This window comes from Hippocampus guttulatus, chromosome 1, assembly GCF_054856545.1.
Source record: "Hippocampus guttulatus isolate MCC_2025c chromosome 1, RoL_Hgut_1.0, whole genome shotgun sequence".
Classification (NCBI taxonomy): Eukaryota; Metazoa; Chordata; class Actinopteri; order Syngnathiformes; family Syngnathidae; genus Hippocampus; species Hippocampus guttulatus.
Window position 1 is genome coordinate 25,563,228 of NC_141261.1, and position 20,673 is coordinate 25,583,900.

General features: G+C 45.3%; 1 protein-coding gene across 5 annotated transcripts in view; it reads right to left on the bottom strand.

The window, feature by feature from the left end:
- camta1a (calmodulin binding transcription activator 1a) overlaps nt 1-20,673 on the bottom strand; it is a 328,990-nt gene that overhangs the window by 155,138 nt on the left and 153,179 nt on the right. For all 5 annotated transcript variants that reach the window (XM_086122468.1, XM_086122447.1, XM_086122465.1 and 2 more), the window contains exon 4: nt 19,106-19,173. In XM_086122468.1, coding sequence (XP_085978594.1) covers nt 19,106-19,173 — 68 coding nt within the window. The remainder of the gene's footprint in view (nt 1-19,105; nt 19,174-20,673) is intronic.

The following is a 20,673-nucleotide window of genomic DNA, read 5'->3' on the forward strand; positions in this document are numbered from 1 at the left end:
CCGGGTAAACTAACTACTGACTAACTTAACACACAAAGTTAAACTGTGTGCACAAACAACAGCATGAGTGCACATTTAGCCAAGGCCAAGAGACAATGAAGGATAGCAATACAGCCGTGAAAGGAGGGCAGACGGGGCAGGGACTTGTTTTCAAGCATTGTTTCACTTTTTTTCTAGCTCTCTATATATGAAATATGTCAAAACCTGCCCTAATCAGAAATAAAAGTCCTGTAGACATTGTTGGCAAATTTCTTCCAGATCTTCCCGGGATAGGTCATTCATAAAAATGAAACCAAAGGCAGATAAAGTCACAAAAGCCTTGACTCAGCCAAATCCAATCAGCGTATCGATTCCAAGGTGCGCAGGGTCCATTCAAGGTGTTCTCAAGAAATCATGCTCACAATAGAGCTGACTTGAAGTTACTGTGATCAAACTGCCTTTTACCAATCATCAAATTCCCAAAAGAGGTTTTGAGAAGGTGGACACGAATCTGTGTGTGTGTGTGTGTGTGTGTGTGTGTGTGTGTGTGTGCGCGCGTGTGTAAGTGGTGGGGGGGAGTTTCAAAAAGAAAGTCTTGCGCAAGCTGGTGACAGTGAGGAGAGGGACGGCTGGTCTCATCACTATTATTCTCTCTCCCTCCAGGCTCAGGTGACCCCGTCTCTCTCGCCCTCTGCCTTACACACTACTCATCATTCGGTTTTAATCACCAGGATATTCTCCCTCTACTGGCCCTCCTCTCTTTCTCTCTTCCAGCCTGACTGTGTGCCCTAGCCTTTGCCGAGGTCCAGCTAATTTGATTCTAATTGGCTATAGCTGGAGCTGGGACCCATCCGCCTCGCTGGCCTCATCCGTCCGTCCGTCTGTCTGCCCGTCCATTCAGTCACCTCCTCCTGCATCACATGTCCTTGCTGCTCTTCCGCAGTCTCGCAGCTTCCGTTTGTAATTGTCAACCTCACGCCTCTGCTTGTTTCCTCATCTGCTCGCCCACTTGTCCTTTCTTATCTCTCGTTTCCCTCTCATTTTTTATTCATGTGCTGCCGCAATGCCAACCTTCTTCTCTCCGTCATGCTGCTCCCCAACACCGGCTTGGGCTTGCTTTTACCCAATTTCTGCACCCGCCCTCTTTCTTGTTGCCCTTACATTCCAGCAGACACAACAAATGGCTTGGATGTTGTCTGCCACCAAACAGATTGGTGTGACTGCTGGGTTCCGCTCACAGTGGAATGAAAGGGGAATGTGAAGCAATTCAATTAGCCGAACCCGATGGCTGGAGTTTGACAGTCTCCCTTTTTCGGCTCAGGAGTGAGAGGAAAAAACGAAACAAAAATAGTGCACTACATGCAGATAAGCAGACTGCTTGCAGAAAATACACACGAGCTGAGTGGAACAGAGAGTTAAGGGGATGGCCGTCTTCCTCACTGACAAGATGATGCCGTTTGAAATAAAACTATCTTGTTATTGGGTTACGTCCTTCAGCTCTTCTCATCAAAGTGCTTGTTATAAAGTGAGGCTGTTGGTCCCAATTCCTCACCCAAAAAGGCAAGTCTTCTGATTACCGATCCACAGATGAAACATTCAGAGCTTCTGGCTAATTGGTCCTCCGAAGAAACCAAATCTCACCATGGCGGTCATCATAACTAACTCTACCTGTCGCCATCAGCAAAAGGAGGGAAAGGTGGATGGATATGCGGTGTAACAAATCCTCGACTTTTCTTTTGTCCCCCCGATCAACAGCTCCAATAAATTCTCATTACACCTGCGCGGAGAGCTTCAAATAGAGCCACAGAAGCAGAAACTAATTACTTTCTAATTTATTGACTAATGGCCACAGCCCTGGGAGACAGCTGCAATTGTTCAACGGTCCTGCTGCTCTGACTGCACTCAGGTCCACTTTGGATTCATAACCAAAATAATTGATCATTACAAGCACATTAAATTGAACCGTATAGAGCATAACAATGGTAATTTATATCATTTTGGTTTTCAGGCATGCGTTTCCGTCCCCGGTCTTGAAAACATGAGAGGGAATCTTTCTCTCGTCAAGTCGAAGGTGGCAGCTTGACTTTGTAATTCAAAGGATGCATTGTTTTGTGCAACAATGCTCATTTGTTCCAGCTTCAAGAAGAAAGGTGACCAGAAACTAAGGTTTTCCCTTTGGGACCACACAAAGAAACTTCTTGGAAGCACGATGGCCAAGCTGTGAGATGACTGTCACACCCTGCACCTTATACTGTACGTAACAAGACCAAAGTCAGCGTGTTTTGCATTAACCTGAGGGGAACTGTCGGTTAAGTCCACATCCACTAGCCTCTTGTCAACTAGCCAAATTCTATTCCGATAATCTATTCATTCTCAGCAATTGCCTTTACCTCTCTGCCTGTCCATGTTGATGGGAACTGTGCCTTCCGGGATGTCTGTGTCCCTATCAACAAGACATAAATGGTCAGCAAACGGCTTGAACAGCATGATAACAACATTAGCCGTGCATCAGGACACTACAGGGGAGGCAATTTGTGCATAGCAATTCTGAGGCAAAGCAAGCCATCGGATTTTCTGCTTGTGCCATTTGGATGGACCCAGCAATGATCAAGGAAATTCATTATGTAAGTGGTGATTAGCATCGACCTCGTCACCTTTCCTGGGAGCAGCCTGAAGCAGTGCCAGATACCCAAAACCAATAGGAACAGTAATAGCAGACAGTGTAATGCTATCATTTTGTCGTTGAACTCTTGATTTAATCCAATCCAATTTCATCACAATGACGATATGCAAAGACAACACGTTGGGATTCAGGTTTTGTCAATAATTGGCATCCTTACTCTCGAGAAGCGTTGACAAAACCCCAACAATGAAGCCAATGAAGCAAGGTTTGAAATCTACAGCAAAATTGAGAATCAAAGATATTTCCATCTTTTCGCATGCATATAAGTGGAGCAACGCCTTCACGTCATCGAGCATGGGTAGGTCAAGACAAGCTCATTGTGCAAATGTCACAAATAAATACAATCAAATCAACAACATGGCACATCCACCATGAACAGTCCCCCATCCTCGCTGCTCTTTGGATAATCTTGAGCCAAGATTGGTGTGATTTGCGCCGCACCAGCTTGCTATCAACAAGCTTCGTCAGGCCACTGTTGCAGCTAAACATATTGCGCAGTCACTCCTGAGTTAGTTATCAACACCGCCGTGATGGCAGACAAGCTACATTTCTGACATTCATCGTTCTCATGATGGATGACGACGAAAGACAGAGAAGCCGTGCTAACCGATAAACTAATCTAAGACTGAAATGTAATCGGAATTAAGTGCTTGGGTGACCGAGTACACTTTTTACACAAGGCTGGCTGGAAGCGCATTAAAGTAGAGTGTATCCAATGTTGAACAGGCAAAATAGCAGGCAAATCAGACCAAACATAAACAGAAATCAGAAAAAAAATTACTGCAAGGGAAGAGTGGCCTTGACACTGAAAAGCAGATTAATATAGTAGAAAATAATCATGAATAATGGTGGTCTACTGATTAGCCCGTCCGCCCCAGCGCAGAGGTGTGCAGTGTTTGATTCCGAACTCGGCCTTTCTGTGTGGAGTTTGCATGTTCTCCCTGTGCCTGCGTGGGTTTTCTCCAAATACTCCGGTTTCCTCCCACATTCCAAAAACATGCATGGTAGGTTATGGGATCACTCTATATTCTCCTTGAGTTTGACATTATAGGTCTGCATGATAAACATTCTCAGAATTACATGACAGGAGAACTTATTTTTAATCAATTTAGACTGTAAAAACCACAAAATTGCCCCACTTGTACAAATTATGAAAATATATAGATAGATAGATAGATAGATAGATAGATAGATAGATAGATAGATAGATAGATAGATAGATAGATAGATAGATAGATAGATAGATAGATAGATAGATAGATGGATAGATTTCGAGCCTTGATGAAGAGCAGCAAAAATGTTGAGCATGATTAGCAATGTTGCTGAACACCGTGTGACACCAAACGAGGGTGTGAATAGTAACAGTGGGCCTGTGTGGGAGGGAACTTCCCTTCAAGCCTCCCCAAGCACAGACACTGATGTCAAAGCAACATTTGTCTTTGTTAGATGGTTTTGAGTGGGTACAGACCTCCCCTCCAGCGCGAATAACAACACATGAAGTAATACACCAAGGTTAGCTGGCATTCTGGCAAAACATACAGAAGTGTAGAGGTCAGACAAATCCATTGCCATATTTAGGATGAACACAAATTTTACTTTTGAACACAGATCTTTCTATTCATTTGGCCTGTACTTCTACGTTCGAGCAGGTTTTAAAAACAGCCACGATCACAACACAAATAAATAAGCTTAAGCAGTCCGTTGGTGGCTGGATCACCCAAGATTTCAAGATGGGGCCATAGTTGGCAGCCGTCTGGAAGAGCTCTGCTTTTTTGATGTTTTTGTCTTTTGTTTTGTCATATGGTGTTTGTTTTCCTTCGTGTGGACCTGTTGTGGACTATTTTCATCATTTGGCCATTTTGGTTGCGCCTTCTCGTCAGCACGCTTGTGCCAGCACTGATTTTGATGGGGAAATGTCGGCGCTATTTGACAGTCGGCAATTGACAGCCCCGGGGCGTTTGTGTTTTTTGCGCCTGCAATGGGCAGCATTTTTCACTGCCCCGTTTTGTTCAGCAGAGATGTCAGCACTGTGGAACAGTCTGCATTGGTGCAGCTCAATGGATGATTGCTGGAGCCGAGGATGAAGAGAGAGGAGCGTCGGCGAAGATTCGTATTTGGAACTGAGAGTCGGCGCTTGGAAGTGAAGCAGATCTGCATGGGACAGGAGGAGTGAACAAATGCTACAGCGTCTTGTTTACTTTCAAACTTAGCTTGTAGCAGATGTGCGGGATGTCATGCATGTTTGACATCTCTGATCCACTGGTGAAAGAACACTTTGACCTTCTCCTCTTTCATCTCTAACTGCTTCAAAGAAGGCGTATGCAGGAATAGTGGTTACAATTGCATGACTGCCCATGTGTTATTTGATGTGTTGTTTTAATCTGTATTTTGGTGTTTTATGTCAACTGCTCTGTAAAACGCTTTGTTCCAGCTCCAGCTGTTGTGAAAGTGCTATACTGTATAAAGATGTATTGTATTATATAAGATTGTGGCATGTCTTCAAGCTGACTCACAGCATGCAGAAACAAGACAACATTCACAGGCCTTGAAAGCAAACTGAGGTCTCCATAGCAACAAAAGTAGTAAAAAACAAACCGGATAAAGAATTCCAGAAAACACACACACTGCAACCACAGAAATGATCAATAGATTCCAGGAAGGGGAGGTTTGAAGGGGGAAAAAAAGCGAATCAGCCCTCGTATGTACACAAGCCAAGTGATGGCGTCAGTCTCCTGTTTAAAGCACAGCCCCACTTAATAAAGCGTGAGAGGGAGAGAGAGAGAAATAAGGTTGGATTGAGAGAGTTTACCCGCTACAGCAGAGACAAGGGAAGGACACGCCACTACACACAATGTCAAGCACAATGGCCATTAAATCAAAAGCAATCTCTCTGCTCCTGGCACTGCGCGCGCACACACACACACACACACACACACACACACACACACACACACACACACGCACGCGTAGCCTCACCGATGTGTCCACCAACAAATGCACACGCACACATAAGAGTGACAAATAGCACCACTTTATATGCTGCGATACTATTAGCTTACTTTAAAAAAGCGTGCAGGTAAATGTCAGGAGTGAATGACATTCAAGAACTAAATCCTGCCCAAACCTGAACAAAACGAGTAAGCGGTGGGAGTATAAAATCTCGGAAATGGGATCTTTTTGGCATCGGAGATATGAGAGAAATCAATTTCAGGGCAAGTGTGGTGCCAAGGACGTCCAGAAGGGCACAGCTCTGTTGATCTGTTTAAATCAATCTGCTTCCTCCCGCAGACGGCGAATGCCACAGTGTGTGCCATGGCATCTGTAAGGAAGACCATGCTGATAAGTGGGCTATAGAATTCCGCATTTTACAACAAAAGCACCTTTAGGTACGTTTAACATGTGCCACGTACTGCCGCTGTGCACGTCTCCACGCTAGATGTTCATGACAGGACATGGACAGCCACACCCACCGTCCACTGCAAGAGCTTCACTGAAAATATCATTCTTCCCCTATCACCGGTGTACTTTACCAAAGTGCTCATCAGCCACAATAGCCGAAATGTTGCAATCAGCAATTTAGTTGTTTATCTTTAAAGAAAAAAAAACACTTAAAATGTTTCTTGCTTCATAGAGTCAAACAATGTTCCTAAAATGAAGTGATTTGAAACTTTGAGCAAAATTACCCAGAATAGACACAATCAGTAAACTCATCAACTTTCAACCTTCCAAGATCAAAACTTACACTGGACAACTTAGAATAAGGCATGTAAACTGTATTCATGGACACATTTGCAAATGTCAAAGTAAAAAGTCACTTCAAAGAAAATTAAGAGTCCCTTATCAAAGGACATTTATGCCCCTGCTGACAGTTGAATCCAGGCAGAGGTGTGGTTGCGCTGAGGGTTGGATAATAACAATACTAATAATAACAATCACACATTTGATTGATATAGCAACTCAAAGTTGCTTGGTCAAATGGTGCCACAGAGGTAAAAGTGCCATCCCCATGATGTCTCATGTCTCAAAGTAGACCACATCTTGGTGATGAACAAATCAGCAAGAATGTGGGGGGGGGGGGGGGGGGGGGGGACAAAAGACTCATCAGGGGCATGTGCCACATGCTGTCGATGCAGGAAAGCGCAGCCACACTTCATTTTGAACACTGGTGCCTTGAAAGCACACTGCCAAGGTGTCTGAGACATCTTCAGTGTCGGGCATAATGAGCAAAATGGCATCCAAATAGGAGTCATTGGACACCACTGCCATAGCATTTTTTCCTCCCAGTGCCACCGACAAAGTCCACGCATTTGTGACCTAGCTGAAGCAAAGCAGCTTAGAGTGAGTGTTTAGAGTGAGAAAGAATTAATGACCGCTGTGGAAAACAAAGATCGCTTGCTTCAAAGAATCGACTCTTCTGCGTGATGATTTAGTGGTTAGGCGGCCTTTGTGTGGCCAGAAACAAAGATAGATGTCAGTGACCGAGGCACGAGTGAGCGATTGCGTGTCGGGCCAGGAAGCGTCCGCTCTCCCTGTCAGCTGTCAATGCCGTCTGTGTCCACAAGTTGAAGTCCACAGCGGCTAGACCCGACTTTCGATAAGGCATCCATCCAGCCGTGGCTTGACAAGGCCTCCCTTCCGGGCCAGTCTGCGTCCCTCTCTACGGCCCTTTTATCACTGACCATCTGAACGCACCACAGCCGTCTGCCGCATTCACACGGAGTCTGCGATTGCCGTTGCCCATTGTGTGGCTTTAAATATGGTGCAGCCCATTCAGTGATCAGGTGTGACGCTCCAATGGGTTTAGCCAGAAGGGCAAAACCTAATCATGGTGCAACAATCCTACTCTAAACGGGCTGTGTGAAAGAGGCTAATTTTAGGTCCATTCCATTGGAGGAGCCAGTGCTGGTGTAAAACCATTAACAGTGTCCGTCTGCCCTGCAGCAGAGCTTCACAGCCATGACTGATCTAGATTGCATTACATTAATTCAATTGGAGATCCTTCATCACACTCCAATTAACATGCCAGGTGCCTTTTGAATACTCGGAGCATGCTATGATTGGTAAAATATGGTAAATATGGTTTACCGCTGAATATGATGCTTGCGCATAACTCTTAAGGAGGGGGGACTAAATTAGCGAGATGGAGGAGAAACGGATGCAGAGTGAGTGCAAGATGTAATTCTTAGGACAAGTCACACCTCTTTGCCAAGTGTGACCGAAGGGAGGGAACTCAGTCGAGTCGGTCTGAGATTCAATGACGCATTATTTGAATGCTGGGGAACACCGTGCTAACATGTGCTTCTCCAGGCCATACTGCTGACTGCAAGAGACAGGATGCAAGGCTTTTTTGTTGGGGTGTTCTGCATGAGAAATAAAGAAGTGCGTACCGAACACTTCGAAACATTCAAGTGCATACATCGGGGATTGAGTTTTCTCTAAAAGTGGGGCGTGATGGCTCCCTGGTCCTGTGGACCCGCGCAACTCCTAATGTCAAAATGGCCAAAAGCTTTTAAGTGCTTTAAACTCATAATAACCCTAATGTTGAGTCTCCCCATGTGAGCACTGCGTTTGGCAGTAAGAAATGAAATGCAAATGAAATGGATGCAAAGATGGGGCTGCTCACACATTAAGGCTTGCTGGGGATTTGGTGTCTGCAAAGGCATTAAGAAGAGAAGGGAGAGCAAACAGGCTCTCAGGATGCGTTGTTACATGCTGACAGGGGAAGTCCACCGAAACACATGGCACAGTTCCTCAGCCGCAATGTTTGAGAAACACACAAAAAGACAGCGCTGAACCAGCTTCCCACTCATCACCAATGTCCTAATTGTGGGCGCCGTAAGCCGACGTTTATTTCTCCTTAACACCAAACCTTGTTGTCTTTCACATTCAGCCACTTTGTGTTTACCAGGCGACACCAAAACATCACATTTTCTCTCCCTTACTCCTGTAAGATGACTACAGCCGTGGCTGGTGACGGGGGGATCACCGTATTTGCCCCGACAACAATTCTTTGCTTGCTGAGCACACAGGCATGCTCCCTGGTGATTAAGGGTGGTAGTTTCCAGACCTGAAATGAAGCACTGCACGACAGTAGAAGAGAAACGGCTCGGCCCTGCGCGGTACTTGCTCTATTATTCCACCCGAGGCTAAATTAGAAGACGGAGGCCCATCATTGCCGATTCAACGAGGATGTCACCTGTACATCATTGAGAACCTTCATGCACGCTCCGATCCAAACATTGCATTGCAGCTGCAGCAACTCTCAATATAAAATTGACGCGATGCAAGACGTCTTGCAAGGCATGTCGGTGGCGGTTGTACGTGAACGGTGTGCTTTTCCCATTAAATGTGCTTCTGATGTGGTCTATTGCAAGCGGATGCACAATGCTTACTCATCTGCCAGAGGTGAGTGGCATGAAAAGGCCGCGGAGAGCGAGCGCGCATCGACTACGAGGAGTTTAGGGAGAGCAGAGGGACACTTGAAACAAAATCGGATGCTTTGAATGTGAAGATTTGCACAATCACAGAGAATTATCTCTCTCAAGCACTCCTAATTAAAAAGTGATATTGAATGTACCGCTATTTTCTTACTTCATTTTAAGGACGTAATGAATATTAATGATCCTATCTGAAATGAGTCTAACCTTTCCTTCGCCACACTCCTCTCCAATGCACACCCAAAAAAGAAAAGAATTGAATTATTTATCAATTGCCTTTTATTGGAATTGATTAATTCAGTGATATAAAATGAATACATTGCACTCCCCCACTTTTCAACAACTTCATTCTATTGCCCCTCCGATGAAACAGTTTAAGTAGTCAAGGTCTTGCCTGGGGTAAAGTACAGCATGAGGGAAGGAGCGTGCAAATGGAGTGCTGAGCTAGCTACCAAACACAAATCTGCACTAATGAAGGCATTTCACTCAAGGAAGGTCCATTTCGGGTCTTTTGCAGTGTCAACGGGGTGTTCTGGGCTGGAAGTGAGGGAGCGCATCAGCAAGTATTGGGCCAAGTACTACATTGGGCAAGCCACTACACACCCTCCCGGTGAGCATGTGCAACTGAACGCAAAAGCTTTTTTCGAAATGGTCATGCTCTTCTTGAATTCGAATAGGAGAGACACTTCTCAGTATGGTGCGTAGTGAAGGTCATTGTATATTACAAACCAATACTCTGCTTTGTATAACAACGACATGGTTCATGTGCTAATCATAACTGAGTGCACCAGCTGACAGGAGACAGGAGACTTGAAAAACTTGTTCGGCTTGTGTGCTGTTTGATGTTCATTTCCAGCGTTAACTTGAAGAATGTGAGGGGCATAGATGGCGATAGCCTGCGAAAGGCCCCGTAATGAAGGAAGTGAGTCATGGCTGAAATATCACAAGATGATCATTTCGAAAGAAACAACAAAGTCAGGGTGGATTGCATATGACAGTGTCGCGTTATGCAGCTCAATCAGCGCTGCGGGGCAAGGGTCAACCAATAGCGGCGCTGCCTGCCTGAGGGCTGCTGCTCTTTCACATTGGCTCAAGTGATTAGGTGCAAAATTTGCCATGATTACACAAGAGATGCTGCCACGTCACCAACTGCCCTGCTGCGCTCAAACTCAGCTGGAGAGACGGATGGGGACAGAAGGTGTGCCATTGCGCGCATGTGTTTTGCTGGCGATTCACCCGTTTCTCTGGCAGCCATCCACAATCTTTTTTCTCTATCTCTTTACAAAACAGGTTATGTGTCCTGTCCTCTCTCGTCAGTCTATTGAGCCTCAGGCACCACCACAGAGCAACTTGATGTGGAAGGGACCACTGCCAGGGCCGCACCTGAGGCACACGGTGGCCACAGAGATTTCAGTGCGGCGTGGGCAGGCACTTTCCTGATTGGAATACCTCCGAGAGCTTCTTCCCATAAAGGAAGCCGGATGCGAGACACCATATGTCCACAGAATAGCACCCAAAAGGGTGATGGGGCTTGACGAGCTGAAAATAGGGATTGGATGGAGCAATTCGCAGCATAGTAGCCAACGCAGAGTGGTACAGGACAACACAAAGGGGAATTTAAAGGCGTTACAGAAGAGTGTGTGGGGGAGTTTTAATTGTGTGTGTGTGTGTGTGTGTATGTGTGTGCATGTGTGTGTGTGTGTGTGTGCGTGCGTAGCGGTACATTCAAAGTCCAGCCCAGTGTGAGTCTTTTCTGCATGTGTTGAGGTGGCTCAGAGTGTGCTCGGCCAGGTCTGAGTCCTGCTCTGATGTGACGGCCAGCCTGGACGCCGCTCACCAGTGCAGAAGCGCTAATTGAATTAAGTCTTTATTATCAGGCTGCATAGGCAGCAATTTTGCCATCTTGGCCCGCTTGGCTGACACTTTCTTCTTGAACACCTGCTTGACATCAACTTCCCCCTCTATTTATTTACCGCCTCTCTCCTGTGGCCTGCTGCTGGCTGCTTTCCCTTTCACCGCCTGTTCACAATGGCCGGCTGAGAGAGCATCACAGCATTTTCCTTGACTGTCCATGCGCCACAAGAGACCTCTCGTGAGATAAAGAAATCTTTGCGCAGTGATGTGGCAATGCTACAAAGTTTGTTACCTTCAGCAAGGAGCTCGCAGCGTTTGCTTGGGTGTGACTCAGCCCCCAAGCCACTCTATTCAATGAGGTGATGACACACAGTGTTTTGTGTTTTTTTCTACTTTTTGTCTACTTTCTCTTGTGGAATGGTGCAGCAGAAGCCAAGGAAAATCTTAGTGGGTGTGAATATGATTAAAAGAATATGAAATAATGATTTTTTTCCTCTATTAAAATATCAGTACATTTCATTTTTACCTCAATAGAAAGTAGAGGTTCATACTGTACATCTCAATAAAACAATAGAGGTTTGCCTCTCAAGACGTCAAATGTAGTGGCTGATCTAAAATGGATTGTTTGCGCCTTGTTCCATTGGCAGACTTGTTATTGAATGAAACGGCCACAGAATAAAATCGGTAATACTTGTCTTGCCAAATTTGAGTGGTCCGGTTTAGAGTTGAGAGGGAATAAAGGCAATCGAGCAAGATGATGTTTTATGTTGGCCTACCTGTACTAGTAATAATCTATTGACTGTTTGTGTACTCCCTCTGATGCTCCAGAAGAATAGAACCTTTCTCGATCAGTCAACTCAATCTATTCCACACCTCCCTCCATCTCTATCTGCTGTTTATGCAATCCCCCCCCCCCCGCACCCTGTCAGCTCCATCTTCCTGCGCTCCATCTTCCTTTCGTCTGGTTGTGTAAATCCTCTCCCCCTCACTCTTCCTCATGCTATCCATCAGGAATCCTCCTATCGCCATCTCATCAATTTCCTTCTCTTATCGACATGTTTCCATTTTCGAAACTGCTCTCGTTCCATCATATTCAGCCTTCTTTCAATGAGCATTTTTCAGTTGTCTTTCACCACCCTTGGTCCACCTCTCTCTTTCCCCCCCATGCATCCTGTGGTGGGCTTTCAGCCAACCAACAGGGCCCAGGCGGGCTAAGCCGCATTTGTTTGGGATGCTCACGAGGTGGCATACGACATTGTATTCCAGGACCAGACAGAATGGAGCAGAAACTGTGGAACAATATCAAGCCTTATGCCAGAACTCTGCTTCTGGTTGCACTTCTTTCATCATTGTGCCTCCGATAAGAAGCCTACATCATTCAGGGTTTTTTTTTGTCTGTTCTAAAATTGCTGGTCATATCAATAATGTGTTGCTGTGGAACTCCCATCCAACAAAGTGAAAATGTGTGGCAGGTTGATTTCTATCCAAGAAGCAGAAGATTTCATTTTGAACAAGTGATGCAATATACGATTGAGAGTCTGCCACTGGGGTTTATTTTGAAACTTGACAAGTCACACATTCTAGCCTGCAGGAACTGAATAAGCCCCTGGGGAGGATTTTGGGCACAAGCAATGATGCTTCTTGCTCATATTGGATGCTGCGTCTCTTCCATACTATCAGAAGCTTGCACCCTTCAACAAAGCCTGCTTGACTGTATCTAAAAGGCAAAAAAACCTCAACTTGATTTGAAATATTTCCTTTCCAACTCCAGTATTGAAACCTTTCTGACAGTCCTTGCAAATAGCCATGCATCTTGTGAAACCAAAGGATGCTTTGCAATGGGAGATGTGGCAGTAAAACTTGAGACCAAAAAATAGCAAAAGAGTAAATAAAACCGTAAAGGCAATGAAAGAGGAGAGTGTTTGGTGTCATGGGAAGGGTTTAGTAGTACGGCACTGGTTCTTAAGAAAATCATATCAGCATATCAGATTAGGAATTAGTCTTGAAGACTAAAGCAACTAGATTTACACCGTCCAATGGGTCAATTTATATACACGTAGCAGTTAACAATAACACTAAAGCCTTGACCAAATGTGAGTAAACAATTTGAATTAGATGGTCACCAAAGTGACTGTAGCGCGCGCGTGCGTGCGTGCATGCGTGTGTGTGTGTGTGGACAGATCAGGCATGCCAACATAGGATGCTAAACCACATCAACATGTATGTGCATTGATATGTATTCTCAATTCTACCCTCACAAAAAACTAGGACTGTGTTTAGAAAAAAAAAACGATCATTGTGGCCCTCTTTACAATTCACGTATGGATACGGAACCATCAGAATCAATATTGCACATTCCTGACATGTTTCACAGCGCATCTCTGAAAGACAACCCCATTCTGTGCAGCGCACACACGTTCCGAACAGGCACGGCACAGGCTCTAAACCTGAAGCACTGCTAACAGAAGAAGAAGAAAACATGTTTGCCATGCAGCATAATAGAAATATCATTTGGGTATACATATGACTGTTACATAAAATGGATGGAAAATAATGTAAAATATCGGGATACGTATCGACATGTATCGGGAGACTCATGTATCACAACACGCATGGTATTGTGACCCCTGTATCATGATACACATTCTATCATGAGGTTTTTGGCAATAGCCAGCGCTATATGAGGCCCACCTTAAAAAAAGAAGAGAACAAGAAAACAAAATAAATCTCAGTGAGAGTGTAACCTTGTAGTTGCACCAAGCATTACATTAGGGGACAAACAAAGGTGGAGTCATGCCAAGGTTATCAGACTTTTGCCAATGGGCTACAAGGGTCAGTCCAAGTCAAAGTAAAGAAGACACCATGTTTGTTTGACTGATTGTGTTCAGTCAGAATCAGAATCGGAATTATCTTTATTGGCCATGTAAATAAAAAAGACAAGAAATGTGTCTCCGGTCGTTTCAGCTACACTATTTTTGCAATAAGCAACTACGATCAACATGACGGATAAGTGTTGAAATACTTTCCAATTGGGTTATGACTTGCGTTTATTGAGGGGGTATTTTGTATACCTGCACTTGTGCTCTGTGTTGTTTCAGATTTTCAGGAAATGTGCACTGGTCACTGAAAAGATTTCAAATTGAACTTTGGCCCTCAAACAAAGAGCCGTTTGAGAACTGCAGTGTAAAGCTAACTCAAAATAGCAGCAAGTGAGAATAAAACCTCCCTAGCCCCGCCCGCTCTCCAAACACTTGTATTGACCAGACCTAATGCATGTGCACATAGCCCATCACAGTCCATTCAAGACGTATTGGAGCAAGGGGAACTTGAAGCTCTTCTCAAGTTTACCTCATTGGTTGCAAGCTGTATTCTTCACCACACACTCACTGCCTTAAGGTGAGCTTTTTTCGTTTGGGTTGAGCAGAATTTTTCACCTACGTGTGTGTAGTAGAATGGATTGCATGGCTTCGTACATAAACTACCGGTACGTATGGCAAGTCGGAAAATATTGGAGTCAGTCAGCTCCAGCAGCCAATCAGGAGCAAGAAGGTGTCGCCTTCATACCCGGTGGCATCAAGCAGTAGTTCCTGATGAGTTGGGAGGAAAAAAAAGTGGAGGACAGGCAGAGTAAAAAGATGAAAAACATTACACGAGTTCACCTCATCCCATTTCTTACTGGCGTGCTGGCTTTTGACTCACACACGATTCATTTGTGCCGTCTTCATTTGAAAGTGATCTTATCTAGCGCCCCTTTATCTTTGATGCCTTTGTCTTGGAGTGTCCCTCCCTTTTTCGAGACACCTTCGTGTAGGCCTTTTTTTTTTTTTTTTATTGCCCTGGAAAGTCTGCAGGAAGTAACTCTTTCAAAGACGCACCGTCAACGTGTTTTATTCAAAACGCATTGACAAGGATTAGCTGTTAATTATGAATCCGAATGCCATCTCAATGGTACACTCATGAATTGTTGCCTGTTTGGAATGTGTTTTCCAAATGCGTAGTCATGCTCCATCAAGCTCTATCAGAAATACACATCCACTGCCTCCGTACACAACAGCAAGCAGTCATTAGTAGCTTTGCTCTGTGGTGTTGTTAGTGAGCCCCTGCCTCAAGGGTGGCACCGCTGCTGTAGGTTTTAATAAAAGCACTGTCTTTGGAAGCTGTCTAAAGGGACTATGTTTTCATTTTGGAGTGCCGCTGCTGTTGTTCTTCTGTTGTTCTTGTAGGAGGAGAGAGGGCTATTGCGCCGGGGTGTGGGGGCACGAGGGTTCACTGTCATTGCACTGTCCTCCAAGGACCGGTACCAATTGTTTCATAGTTTCAATATACAATGTCTGGGTGTATCATGCAGGTACGTGTGTGTGAATGTGTGTGTGTGTGTGTGTGTGTGTGTGTGTGTGTGTATGTGTTTTCAATTTGGAAATAAGCCACTGGTCAGCTGGACAGAAAGACTAGGTGCCAAAATGTAAAATAGCGTTGTTAGTAGTGTTAGTAAGTTTTTAAAAAAAAATCAAATTTCAGTTGAAAAATCCATTTTCTTGAGCATAATTATCGAGTTCGGAGATTCTAATGGCCTTGTCAAACAAAAGGACTATTTTGTCGTTCATGACGGCCGAGCTGTCAGACTGTAAGATAATTATCATTCTGTGTCCTGGACCGGGAGAGAAGTTGCACGATCTTGTCTGTCACCGGCCACACCCCACCCAGCCCTTGTGTTCTTCCCTCAAGATTCAGTACATCGGCCCCGCTGGGAAGGAGGGACAAGCAGCTGTCAAAGTCATGGTAACGGAGGCATTATGTGCAAGTGCATTGTTTTCATGTTCAGAAAAAAAGAAAAGAAAAGAGAGTATGGACCATTCCTGGATGGTGTGGAGAGGGTGGTATGAACTGCTCTTCTGCAAAAAGAACTTGAGGTAACACATTTCTTTCAATTATTTTGCGAATCAGCTACTATCTGGGCAAAGGTAGCATGGGTTGGAATGCTCCATACACTTTCCAATATTCCTCCTTTTGTTCAGGTCACTTTTGAAATACCGTGCACTACATTGTGATTGCGTGCGCCCTATCCAGTCCCTCGTAGGTAAGTAGGAGGACAATAGCGTCTTCCTATTGGTTAGTGACGAAGAACCGATCAAAGGACGACATAGGACATGTCACACTATACAGTAAGATGAATGCCAGACTTTTGTTGTCATGGTTGTGAAGTGTCCTAGACACCTCGCGACCAATTATTAAGTATGTCACAGTACAAGGGCTACGATGCGTCAAAGAAACTCCAAATCAGCTACGAGATACTAGGCTTGTCTGCGACATAGCTCTCGGCTCAAAATCGGGCTTCGTTCGTAGAGTCTGACGATGGCTCAAGCCTACTGACTTTGGCCGAGAGGTGGGATACACTCTGGATTGGTCGCCAGCCAATCACTGGGCCTATTTAGACCAAATATTAGTTTTGGATTTATGGACAGTTAATCTCATGTGTGTTAATATCAAGATTTGAGTCCAATAACAAAGTATATATACTGGTGGTACAAAATGCAAGGCTGAGCTTTCTATCAGCAACAAATGAAGAACAAAACATCCCAAAGCGCACTTATATTCATTCCTTTCTATCGAGTTATAGATGCTCATGATAGCAAGCAACCTTTTAACAATACTCAGGTGTCCATTAGCTCTTGGGCCAGACCGCTGTGTGACACCCTCTGGTCAATACCTTCTACATCTGACAGCATACAAACACCTCTGAAAAAGCCCCAGAGGAGACATTTGTCTCCTTTATGGCAGACAAAGAAGGCGGCCTCTCTCTCTCTCTCTGTAACACGCACTCAAATCCCAAGCTGTCTGGATTTGCATTGTTTCAGTGACTCCTTTGTGTGCGCCTTCTCCTCTGCTCTCCTCTCCTCCCAAAGGCGCCCTGATGTCCAAAATGCTGAGGCTACACATGAGCACATGGTCGCCAGCGACAGGCAAGAACGAGTCAGCATAAAACTCCTCATTGTCCCATTCAATGCATTCCCTACTGCGGAGTAAAGATGTGGTGTGGCGGCTATGTTAAATCAGCGCCTGGCCATGGCCTTCATTGGAGGCATGATGCCAGGCTCTCCCATTCATGGCAATGGAAGATTGCAAGGCTGTGGGTGTGGGAAATGAAAGCGTAAGGGCCGAGTACGGAGAGATTTCCCCAGCTCTGACATGCAGGTGCAGCCTGAATCAGCTGCAGCGCAGTCAGTGGGAGAAAACCGCTATTGATTTGAAGTACGGGTGCACTTCCTATTTGAAAGGAAATGTGCATTCCCAGAGCCGGGCGCATCAATCGCTCAGCACGTGGCCGCTTTGGCTTTGGCCAATTCAGAACAGGAGACACTTAGCCCACAAGCCCAAATGAGGGCTTTGCTTGTATTGTTAGAGTGCTCCACATGACGGGCTGATGTGAGGAGTATTATTGTCCTCCAATAAATCAGGCTCGCCGTTGCTCCCGTTCACCTCATCATCCTTGCGCTGACAGGCGGTCGTCTCTTTTGAGTGTGCAGCGTGTACCACACTTCACCCTGGTCAAACAGCTCCTTTCAGCTCCTTGAACTCCGGCCCATGTATACGAGCCACATATGTCAGTGTTGTTGCGCGCAGCTCGGCATTTGATCCTGCTTATCGCCTCCTCCCATGGTGCCTTGCTCACCCTGCTAACAGCAGCTAGCAGGGGGGAGAATTAGCCTACTTAGCCTATCCCCCCGGGGGGCCAAACCACACAGACACTCCCAGTTCAAGATGTACACACACGCGCACACGCACGCATACATACATACACACACGTGCCCACACACAGTTAGTAACCAGATGCGTGGTAACAGTTGCGAAGGCAGCACTTAAGTATAGGTGTCCCATGTTTGACCTTTCACCTACTACCTTGAGCAGAAAGCTTTTCATATGGAGGCCAGCCATCAATCAGCTCCCCTCAATCACACATATACGCAGCATCCTCTCATTGCTGACAAGCTTTCCTAGCCTGCCATCTATCACTACGTTCTGCCCTTTTACTGACATCCAGGAAAATACAAACACTTCACACTTCTCCATGTGTCTCCCTTGTTCAGATCCACACACTTCGCACCGCAACAAAAGCTGTCCCACAGCGATGGCTCCCTGATGCCATGGGATGTGTTTTTTTGTTGTCAGGTGTTCTGCAGATGTCCCCACAAGGGAGACGCTCCCCGGTGTTCTGCTTTCTGACATTGCAGCACCTGCACGGAGACATGACGATCCCGGTGCGTACAGGCTACTGGCAGCCGCACATATGTGACAGAAAGGCTGTGATGATCCTGGCAATCATTTGGCTCGAAAGCGACTGGATCAAAAGTCTTGCAAGTGTCACAGTTGGCCCTGTCTCGTTTCGGAACGTACCAGAGCTATGACATTTTCAATTTCGGTACATCCTTCAGCTTTGTGTTTTTTTTTGTTTGTTTGTTTTTTTTGGGGGGGGGGGTTAACCTGCTTGTATTTTTACATTCTACATATGCATCATTCACCAAAATTGCATACCTTATATGCTGTAGTACATAGTAACCAGAATGAGAATTCTTAGTTCGTGAGGGAGAGCCTTGATGAAAAATACATTTTCGCATTGCTCTTCAGTCAATGTATTCTTATTACCGCAGTCATTGTGCACAACTCGTGTCAATGTCCGTCTGTGAGAAGGTGCGGGGTGACAGGAGCGTGCGGGGCTGTGTTAAAAAGCCCGGGGTCCGATTTAGACATGCATGAGGATCCACACAACTGGCTGCAGAGCAAAAAGAAGAAGACACGCTAAACATATCGGACTGATTCAAAATGCATGAACATGTCACTCTTGGCACTGGAGGCCTCGAACGAACAGCCAACTCATTTTGTGGTCCGAAACTGACATTTGGGACCATTCGGAGCAGCTGGAACTTGATTTCAAAGCTATTTGCAGCTTGCCAATGTATCAATCCATCCATCCATGAAAATACATTATTAGTTTAAAGGTAAATGTGAAGATATGTAAATGTGACTTTGGGGCAAGTAAAAGGAGCGTGTTGTGGTATCAGCCAGAAAGAGTTGAACACAAAAGACGTTGCTCGATGAATGTGATGACAATGAATCACAAGTGGTGTTTTTACAGATGACGGTGTAATTGTCTTACCTTGTTTTAGGGGACGTTGTTAGCCATTCTTCATGCTTTTCAAATGTTATCAAGTAAGCTGCGATCTCCTGCGAAAAAGAGCGGAGAGGAGAGGGGAGGCGCGTGAGACTTTGATATGTCGTCTGAAATCACACATCTCTGGTGCTTATAATACGTTCAGACCACTTAGTTGGTATTCCGACAGCTTAGCCAGCAGTATACATGGAGGCAAAACAGTACCAGCGGGTAAACGGAGACCAGTAAAGCTAACGAGAAAGGCAGAAGGTGAAGGCAGTTAAGGTCAGAACATCATCTGAGACCATCTTTGTTCCGAAAGCTTTGATCAAGCTCAAGGACAATTAAGGTGCTCACTGAATGAAAGATGGACGTCTGTGTCTTCCAGACGCAGCGGCTTCTAATAATTTTGGCCCGATCCTCTCCCAAATCCTTTTGATCTGCCCTTGACACTCCTCTAAGGATCAATCCCCTCTTTCACCTTTGAATAAAAATCACACAACAGTCTTCCACTACAGGGTGTGCTGCTAGTTTAGGAAAACCCGTGGAGCCTTTGGAGTCAAGTGATGGACAACGCAATGTTATTTAGATCACACGTGCAAAACCCGAAGAGCGGGAGCCAGATCTGGCCCTGTCACGTCACTCTAAAGGCAAATCAGGTGCATTCACTTCATGTTTCTTGCTAAATACAACATTGCAAATTGTCTTCACTTTTTGTTACCAATCCCCCTTTTGAAATAGGTTGAAAAATAACCAAACACATTATTTTTCACAATCCATCACTTTGTTGTGTATGTGTGATATAATGAGGCCATTATGGCTTCACAGTCAAACCGTAACTGTGATGCGGTCCGCTTCAAATACGAGCCTGAAACGCCTGCTACAGAATGAAATTGGGGGGGAGATAAACCACATTCATATTTCCTGTGCTTGCCTTGCGAATGCAAAAGTCTGAGTGTACGAGAGAAGATGCTGGACCTCAGCTGGCCATTTTCTCACCAAACTAATGGGCATAAATAAAAGCACATTACATTCTGCTTGACAAGCCAATGATAACCAGCGACAGACGGCAATTCACTCCTCAGCTTAGACATTTATCACGCACTTGGACTGCCAAGAGCATTTGAAGCAAGGACAGAGCTGGTGCCGATGTCCATATGGATTTAAAGATGTGCACTTCTCGACAAGGTGACGTGTTTTCTTTGGTAGAATACTGTCTTGCTTGTTGTCTAAGACTCAGGTTCTCAATGGAAAAATGCAGAAAAGTTCCACTGCTTCTCTGGACCGAGTGCAGCTCATAAGTAAGAAAGAAAGAACGTCAAGCAGAAAAAAGCCATCCCTTCGTTTCTTATTCAAGATGGACGTTGGCGTAAGTGTGACCTGGCCCAGAGACACAGCACGTCAGCCATTGCCAATAAGGATGCTGCAGGGGGCGGCCATGTGAGGCTGTTTCCAGGCAGCGGGCCCAACAAAAGGAGGCTGGAGCATGAACTGGTGGCCTTGCCTCCAGGCGCGGAATGGGACTCGGACTTGCTGTTTCGATGGCCGTGCTTTTCTCGCTCTGTCTTTGCAAG